This window comes from Monodon monoceros, unplaced genomic scaffold (genome assembly GCF_005190385.1).
Source record: "Monodon monoceros isolate NGI ecotype Baffin Bay Population unplaced genomic scaffold, NGI_Narwhal_1 Super_Scaffold_12, whole genome shotgun sequence".
Taxonomy (NCBI): Eukaryota; Metazoa; Chordata; class Mammalia; order Artiodactyla; family Monodontidae; genus Monodon; species Monodon monoceros.
The window spans coordinates 124,671,285-124,680,753 of record NW_021703768.1 but is presented as its reverse complement, the minus strand read 5'-3'; the positions used below and the strand labels follow the sequence as shown (position 1 = coordinate 124,680,753).

Here is a 9,469-nt window from a genome sequence, read left to right as displayed (position 1 = left end):
AAAAAAAAAAAAAAAAAAAAAAAATATATATATATATATAGTTTTAAAAAAGGATTTTGAAAAAAATTTACCTCAAAACAACTTTAATGTGTGCACTGCATATACCAATGATGGGTATTATTTCACAAAACTTTTTTCATTTCCTTTCGTTTATGTGCACACAGAGCAAAAGTGTTTCTCACTGTGGACTGTAATCCAAAAGTCAGAAACACTGCTTTATATCATACACACAAGGTACTGTAATAATAAAAGTCAACAAATCTATCAGTCAGTAAGAATTCCAAGAAGCCTGGAATGTTAACACAGTCTAGATAATGGCTGCCCAATAAAACTTTCTCCAATAAAGGAAATATTCTCTATCTTCACTGTCTGTACTCTCCTATACTGTAGCCACTAGCCATACTGGATTTTTAATTTAATTTAAATGCCACATGTGGCTAGTGACTACCATATTGGACAGCATAGCTCTAGCATTTGCTCCTACTTATACTATACATTCCATGTAGGTGAAAATCAACCAAACAAAATCTTACCTAAAAATATGGCAAAGCACTTCATGTGAAAGTTGATTCATATAGTCCTTTGTTTCATCTGATATTGTTTCTTCAGGAATATCATTGTTCATGAGACACGTTTTAACACTTTTCTTTCGTGGACCCATTGCTGCGTTATCTCCAGTATCAAAGAGCAAATCTCTCCTTTTGGTTACTTGAGTTCAAAGACCTGAAAGCAAGCAGTGATTAGAGTAGCCTAAAACACACCAAACCCAGATGCAGAAATTATCTTGGTAAAACAATGTTTATTTTAGAATACAGACACACAAAGGTAGTGCTATTACAATGGTACAGACTACATTCAAATTAATAAAAACACTACACGAAAAGGCACAGAACATCTTTTTTCTGAACAGCAGTAGAGATAAAAATGAATTACTTAGAATGAGCAAAAATCCAAGGAATCAGGAGTCCTGGATTCTATTCGTACTCTGTTGCTTCCTAGCTAATTCACTCAATTTCTCCAAGCATCAAATTCCTCATATGTAAGATAAGATTAAACTAGACAAACAAAACCCTTTCCAACTCCAGGAGCTTGTGATTCTAGGACTGCCCCAACACAGCAGAAAGGAGAAGACTCTTGGATTCTAGTCCTGGATCTGCCACAAACTACTTCTATGAACTTGAATCACCTTTTAAATTCTTCCTTCTCCCACCTATAAAGTGAGGGGATCAGATTTCACTGGTGGGTCACATATCCCTTTATGAATTTGATAAAAAAAAAAAAACTATTAACCTTCTCCACAAAAAGCAATAACCAAAAAAACTACTTAATTTTACATGCAATTTCAGAGGAAGAATAAAACAACCCTTCTCCCTCTCCCTCTCCCATAAGTATTAAGGAGCAGAGGTTAATTCACTTATGTATCAGATGTATGTTTTGTTTGTTTTTAAAATAAGCTTTAGTGAGGGAGGAATAAGAGAAAGGAAGAGGAACGGAGTGGGGGAAATAACATAAAAGTCAGATGAGCGAACTTCTGCCCAGAGGTTTGTTTTATTTTGCAGATCAGGTTAAGAGGGAACTATGTGAAAACAGTGTCCTTTAAACAGCATTATCAATTATCTCTGGTAAAATTCGGAAAACTTATCTGGATTCAAAGTGAGAGAACTGTAGAGTTCAGAGCTTAATCATGCTACAGTGATACAAAGAATTGCTGTCGCAAATCTGTCAATCTCTGGATTAAACAGTGTTTGCTCCCTTTTATGCACCAATGCTTTTTCTTTATTATAATCTGTTACTATCAAAAGTTTCTAAAGTGGACCCCATGTTTCCATTTTCTTACAGAGTTGCAATAAAAGTGTAATCTTTTCTTGATGACCTGAGGTTATCATTTGAATATACATTATATTCTGCAATATAGTCTCAAGGACTCCTGAACTATATGGAGTTTCTGGGGTTCCTTTGCTTCAGCAGCATATGGGAGCAAACTACAAGGCTAAGTGAATTCTTTTATTTCGTGTGTGTGTGTGTGTGTGTGTGTGTGTGTGTGTGTGTGTGTTTTCTGGTCTCTTCTTCCCTCACTGAAAGGTTATGCACTGTGACTTCTGACAGGTGTCAGCATGCTTGCTTCTCCCTGCACTCCACCCAAACACACACACACACCTCTAATTTGCTGCTTCTAATCAGCTATGGCCTGGGAAACCAAAGAAATAAGTTTTTAGAATTGTGTATGGATTAATATCAACAGGCAGTTAGTAGTATGGACTTAAGGAATTCTGCAAAGAGTAGGTACATGAGCTACAGTTCACTGAATTTGTTTTTAAAGAAATTTAATACACATGATGAAACAGAAGCCAAATCAGCCTACAAGAAATCCTAGTTTGCAGAGGATAAAATCTTTCCAACCTGACCAAGCCACCTTTCCAATCTCATCTTTCACTTCTTATCACTTGCTCACTCCAGCCACACCAGTATCCCAGTTCATCCATTTGTTTAACATTCATCTTTTATTCCTAGTAAGCTATTAAATCTAATGTCCTTCCCTTCCTTTTTTTTTTTTGGCCTGGAAAACCACTATTCTGCCTTCAAAATCTAGTTAAACGTTAAGTCCTCTGAAAAAACGTCTCCTACTAAACTCCTCTTCTGAGCTCCCTGTGAGACTTAACTAACATTAGCTTCTCCCACAGCAACTTGGATAGTATTATATAGATCATGTCTCTGCCAGGAAAAGGAAGAGAATCTCAATCTCCTGCCACTGGGTGATAACAAATCACACATGTCTGATGTGTGAATATCCATCAGTCTTTCCATTATTCCATATGCGCCCAGTAGCTGCAAGGCTGCTAAGAACCATTTCACGCTCCTATTTTTGCCACCACAGCACTCAGTGATCTCAGAAACAAGCCTGTAAACCCTGGCAAAAATGCAATCATACTTTACACATAACAATTAGCTACACTGAGGCATTCAAATACGTTGACAAGGCTATAAACCAGTACAGACCAATCCAACCATGGATTAATTCTCCAGCTATGTTATTTAGCACATGCTTCACCTTTTACACCCTCACCTTTGACAACTCTAACCGTTCATGGATACCACGTTCTTGATTTCATCCTCTAAGTAAAAATCTTTCTTGGCCCTTCCCCTTTCTTTTCCTTCAGCAAATCCACACCACTTAATAATTTCCACCCTCATCTTATGATTCCACCTTTTATTGCTCCTTATTTTGCAATACTGTGGTTTTGTGTGATTTAGCAGCTCCAGTGCACAACATACACTTGAAATTTTAAACCAATAGATTGCACCTTAAATGTCACTGAGTTTATATACAGTTCCCTTGTTTAGAACTTAAAAAAATATTTACTCACAGATATGACATTATACAACATTATAGAGAGGTTAGGTTAAGTCTCCAGCAAGCCCACAAAGATCCATTTAACCTATTATGCATTAACACTACTACCAAAGGGCCTAAATTAAGAGGACTACAACAAAAATTTAGGTGAAATTGTAACATAGTTCCCATATCACATCTAGAATTGAAAACTTGGTCATAGAGCTACTTATTTGGCAGCAGGTGGAGTAGTGACTCCCCTGCTACAAGGCTTCGGTGGGAAAGGGACTTGTGGAGATGAACATTGGGGTAAAGGATAAGACCGCCATCTTCCATCTAGGGGCTTTAACAGTTCAGGACCCATAGCTGGAGGAAATTCCTCAGTCCTCTCCAGTCCAAGTAGGTGCCCCTGGCAATATTAAGGAGATAAAAGGCTCATTCAAGGACTCAATTATTTGCCCTCACCACCATTCAAACTCTACTTAAAAAAAACGAACAACAACAAAAAAACCCCACACAACTGTTTCAACTAAAGCTGGCTTCATCATCACTTAAGTGAAATACATGACTGGACTAGGCTGAGAGCATTTCATCCCAGGCACTGAGTACAGAGGCCTGGTATCCCTGTTTGAAAAGAAAACACCATGAAAGACGGAGACCTAGTGATGACGGAGTCTCTCTTATACGAGCATGTTCTCCCTCAATTGCTTGTCTTTTAGTGGGATGAGGGATAAAAGCAGGTGAGAATAGAAAACTGCCATGACTGGTCTTCTGTGTCTTGGTTTCTTCCTACCCCTATCTCCAAAATATCACCACTCACCACTTGAGAAACTCAATAAGGTAGAGAAGGTCCAAAGCAGCAGCAAGTAGAAAGAGGAAGAGAGGGAAATTCCAGTTATCAACAGTAGATAAAGATGACACATAGGAACAGGCCTAGCAGAGGAGTTATGGAGGGTAAGGGAGAGGTGAGTATAAATAACAAGTGGGTATAAATATGCAGAGACTATATTTTGCAGCACTAGGTGTCATTTTTTAGGGTCAGCAAGTCCTGGAGGCTGAGATTCTAAACCTCAAAGAAATATCATTTTGAATCCCAGAAAGTTAAAAGGTGAAGAGTCCTTCACAGACTTAAAGGGTCACACAGTTCTTAATTTTTTGTGGGTCACAAACCCATCTGAGACTATGATGAAAGCTTTACATCCCCCCAAGACAAAAACAAAACACACCCAGACTCATATATAATTTCAGGGGCTTCACAGAGACATGGAAGTTCATCCAGAGGACCCTATCCAAGGTTGGTCCCTCAATTTTTAGATGGACAAACAGAACCAGAGGGTATAAGTCACTTGCCAAGGGCATATATTAAGTGTCAGAGTTCAGGCTGGGATTCAGATTTCTCAGCCTACACTATACAACCTGTCATCAAGTCAATCCTTTGCACCTCGGCTGGCTGCCTACATTCCAGAGCTATGCCCCAGTGCTTGGAGATACACTTCTCGATGCTCTGATAGAACTGCTGCTGACCACACCCTCCTTCACAAATTAGAGCTTGTGGTCCATCTAATTTGGCTCACACACAGTAGCCTACAGCAGCCCTGGGTCTCCTACAGTCACCCTGTGGCTGGCTGTTTAGCAGACCTTAGCCACAGGAAGCATCGCTTTTGTCCTAGTGGCCCAAGCATGTTCTAAGCAGTAAGCCTGAATTGTTTCTGAGCATTCTTTAAACTTGAGAAACCCAACAAGGTAAGGAAGGTCCTTCTCATTAACACGTAGGTGTGCTCCTCTCCTTGCAACCTGCCAGTTCAAATCTCCTCCTATCCCAAACTAGACTACACTAACGTCTACTAAGTTAATTCATTCTGGTTGCTCCCAGATTTTTCCCTATCTTTTAAACCTTAACCCTCCAGGCTACTTCAACCTCTTGTTGAGGAGCACCAACATTTCCTTGCTTGCAAAAATCATTTTCCTTTTTATTCTCTACTTTCATTATAGAGGTTTTAACATGTATTGTACACAATTCTGACAATCGTTGATACCTATAAAAGTCCTATATAAACCTACTCTTTTACTCCCTAAACGCACAACTTAGAAATCTTCTTACACCTGTTCCATCTTGTCAACATCCTCTTTCATCCCTGTCTTATTCTACTAATTACTCTCTTACTCAGATCACACTGGACCCTCCAACGTACGTGTTTATCTCTTACTATCATACTTTATAGGGCAGCGATAAACCGACTTACCTTACAACTAATGAGAAAACTTAGGGACCTCTTCTTTTATGAAACTTTCAGAATGCTGAATCATTTTCACCATTCTGTATCTAATTAATAGCAAATTTTAAAAAGGAGTTTCTCCAGAGAATTGTTATTTTCTATCTATTCATCAGTCCATCCAACCAACCGCTCACTCGACTACTTTTTTATTGCCTATTAGGTGCTAGGTGGTGACAAAGTCTTTCCTCCCATGAAGCTTACAGTCTCACAGTGGAGACAGATTCTACCAACAGTTTCTGACAACTCAGCCACTTCAATTACTATAACTTAAATTCCCCTTCATTAACCTCACCAAAAATCTCTCTCTCCCATTTAAAACTTCCCAATGTCTTCAATATTCCTATCTGGTCAAGGGCTCCCCTGCCCTTCAGGTTTCTAACACCCTTCTTCAGTTTCTATTGGCTTCAGCTTGCTCATATCAATGTAATATTGCATGTCAATTTGACACCATTCCTCATCATAGATCTTCTATGTCTACTTCCTAGAACAGCCTCTCTTGCCTAAAGAAATGCCGCACCACATCCACCAAGCTGGTCAGATAAAAAACAAATAAGAAAACAGAACTATAGTACTGAAAATGTCCAGGAGTCATCCAGTCCAATCTTTCATTTTCCAAGATAAGGAAAATAAGAACCAGAGAGGTAAGCTGCCTTGCCCAAAGTCACAAACCCAGAAAGTATCAATACCAGTGCTGAAACAAGGATCCATGTCTTTAACTCTAGTTCAAGTTCAATTTTATTTCACTATGTCACTTTTCCTTACTGTAATCTAGCTTTTCCTTCTTCTCCCATTGTGTATCTTTTTTTAACTAAAGTGTGTACTTCCAGGCACACAGTCATTTAAACAAACACACAAGTCTATATTCTTTACCCAAAGAGGACATAAGAATCACAGCATCACAAATTTTAAAGAGAAAGAAACTTAGTGATAACCTAGACCAGTAATTGTCAAAAAAAGTTAAAAATTACAAGCACAGATTTTTCAATCTATATGGCTACATAATATGTACTCTCCACACCTCACCTCTTCCTTCCCCCAGAAAATCATGGCTTTATGGAACCATTATTTTATTCTTCATTCGTGCAGACTATGGGAAAGGGGATTAAGAACCTGTGACCTAATCTAACTTATTCGTTTGTCAGATGAGAAATCTGCAGTCCAGAAATAGGAAGGTAAGCCAGCAATTTAATAGCAGTTTTAAGATAAAAAACAAAGGTTTCCTATGTTTCACATTTGCGTGTTTTACACTGCTGGTATAGGTTTCTAAAACAAAGTCTTCAGGACAGAGCTTTCCACTACACAGGAAACATAGGAACCTTACGAAGTGCCAGTTGCCCTTGGCCGATTTGGCGTCTGGAAAGAAACATGGTAGACACCTCTGATAAGTCATCTCCTGGCTACACAAAATGCAGGGAAGAGATGCTTTTCTGGCCTGTCTCTAAGGTAAGATTCCTTGAAAGGGAGTTGAGAACCTGATTTTAGAGCTAGGAGGGGGATCAGAAGCATCCAACACCTTCGTTTTACAGATACGTAAACCGTGGCACAGAGAGGGTAACGGACCTGGGCAAGGTCAGAGAGTGAGTCGGTGGACGAGGTAAGTCTAGAACTCCGGGCTCCCGATCCCTTAGCTGGCCGCCTCTCAAAGATGTATTCACTGCGTCCTGCTCAGAACATCTCCTCAGTAAGCTGACTACAGTCCTTAACACACCGGCTTAAACACTGACTTAACGTTAAAATCGTGGAACTTCTGACGCCCAGAGTGGGATGGGGTCCCAGAAGTTGGCCAGGCCAAAAGTCCCCATTTTGTTGAGAAAATCAAGACTCAGGGAGGGTTCTGTATCCTGGGATCTTGGACCAGATTCAGGCAAGGTGGCAAACGCTGTCACCAGGGCCTAGAAGGCCAAGAACCACAAACCCAATCCCGGCTCTTCGGGGAGCTCTAGGCCCGAAAGGGGCCGAAGACCAAGAGCCCGAGCGGTCGGGGGCCGCAGAGCCCCATCCAGCCGCCTCCACCCGCCGCACGCACCCCGGGCTCTGCAGTCCGCCGCCCGCCCCCGGCCCACCCGGCCGCCGCCTCACCTACGCCAGCCCTCCGTTTGTTGTAGTGGTGGAGGGAGGGAGAAAAGCAACATACACTTCCCGCGGCCCCCACCGCCGGGGCGCTTCCGCTTCCGCCGCCCCTCGGGCACTTCCGGAGTGTTGGTATCCCGGGCTAGGCCCGCTCCCCATGCCCATGCTGGGTGTGGGGCGCGGATGTCCAGACCCGGCAGCCATGTTAAGCGTGGCGTTTCGGAGCGCGCTGGGGGCGCGTCCTTCATTCACGTGACAGCGGCGCCACGCCCAAAGCGTCTAGCGTCGGACGCCGGATAAATGCTCGTGATTCTGTGGTTTGTTTTTTGTTGGCTTTGGGTGAGCTTTCAGTCTTCGCATTTCTCTTTTGTAAAGTAGCGAGCTAGGTTCCAGTAGCGATATTTCCAGAATTCGTTCACCTGAAAACAGAAAATCTTTTTTTTTGGGGGGGTGGGGCGGTTAAAGATGTCAGTGTTAAATAAGCCCTTCCCTACTTTTGGGGCATTGTCTTTACACGTAATTTACAATATTTTATAGTTTCCAAAGGGTTTTCACGTCATTGTCTCATTGAAAACTCCCTGACACCGTGACGTATGGGCAGGAGTCAGTTTAACCCGTTTTTTTTTTTTTCCTTATAAAAATTATCTTCAGAGAGGATATGGACTGAAAAAAAATGCACAACCTGGAAGTTGAGAATTATGTTTTATTCAGCGCACTTGCTGAGGACTTGAGCCCGGGAGACAGCCTCTCAGATATCTCCGACGGACTGTTCTGAAGAGGTAAGGGAGGAACCAAGATATATAGGAGATTTTGCAAAAGAAAACAAAAACAAAACGCAAAACAAAAACAGGTAGTCGAACATGAAAATATTACTGCTGATTAAAGAAAAAACAGACATGTCAAATTAGTGACTTTAGCTCTTTTTTATGTATGAGAAGATGTGAGAATCTGGGCTTATTGAAATCATTCCTTTGATATGTACCGTAAGCGTCTAGGGTCTGTAATCCTGTTTTTCTCCATCCTGACTCCCCTTAGGGTGCACCTTCAGGGACAGCTGCAGTGATTGATGGCTTGACGGCCACACCATTCTTTGCTAACTGAAATGGCAGGCAGCATTCGATGTCTACATAGGTAGTTTCTCAGTGTCACACAGCTAGACAGAAACCCGGATTTTTACCCTCCAAATCCCGAGTTCTTGCCCCTAAGTACAGGTAACCCTTGAATATCTCTGGGATTAGGGGCCAAAAATTCATTTATAACTTTACAGTATGTCCTCCGTATTGCAGTCCACATCTGCAGGTTCAACCAACCATAGAGTACTCACTCTGTGACCTTGAGATGTCAGCTCTAAGCCTTGGGTTTGTTAGGTAAAAATGGACATAATTGTGGTACCTGCATAGCAAACCACTGCAGAATTTAGTGGCTAACACAAGTAATTTGTTAGGATTCTGTGAGTTGACTGGGCTCAGCTGGGCAGTTCTAGATTGGGGTTTCATGCATTTGAAGTTCGATGTCAGCTGAGACTTTAGTTAACTTTGGGCTCCAATGGAAATTGTATTGTAGGCACTTTAAGGTGTAAGCCCTCTAGGGGCTCAGCTAGAAGTATCCACCAGAGTGCCTACACATGGTCTTCTCCCTCTGGTTTGGATCTCTCAGGGCAGATCGCTGGGTTCTGATAGGGAACACTCGGAAATAGAGCAGAAAGTGAGCTGTTCCAAGCCGTACAGGAGGAAGCTCAAGGACAGGACTTCATATGATCTAGCCTTGGGAGTAGAAGTTACTTCTGTCACAT

At 41.5% G+C, this 9,469-nt stretch overlaps 1 protein-coding gene across 9 annotated transcripts in view; it reads right to left on the bottom strand.

Annotated features, from left to right (window-relative positions):
* FBXO38 (F-box protein 38) overlaps positions 1-7,791 on the bottom strand; it is a 53,383-nt gene extending 45,592 nt beyond the window's left edge. For 4 of the 9 annotated variants that reach the window (XM_029217623.1, XM_029217620.1, XM_029217626.1 and 1 more), the window contains exons 1-2: positions 7,687-7,767; positions 534-723 (exon numbers count right to left, since the gene is read on the bottom strand). In XM_029217623.1, coding sequence (XP_029073456.1) covers positions 534-661 — 128 coding nt within the window. In that variant the 5' untranslated portion in view covers positions 662-723; positions 7,687-7,767. Of the gene's footprint in view, positions 1-533; positions 724-7,167; positions 7,360-7,686 lie in introns of those variants that run through there. The other 5 variants (XM_029217624.1, XM_029217627.1, XM_029217628.1 and 2 more) reach the window with 3 other exon arrangements.
* Positions 7,792-9,469: the final 1,678 nt, after the last annotated feature.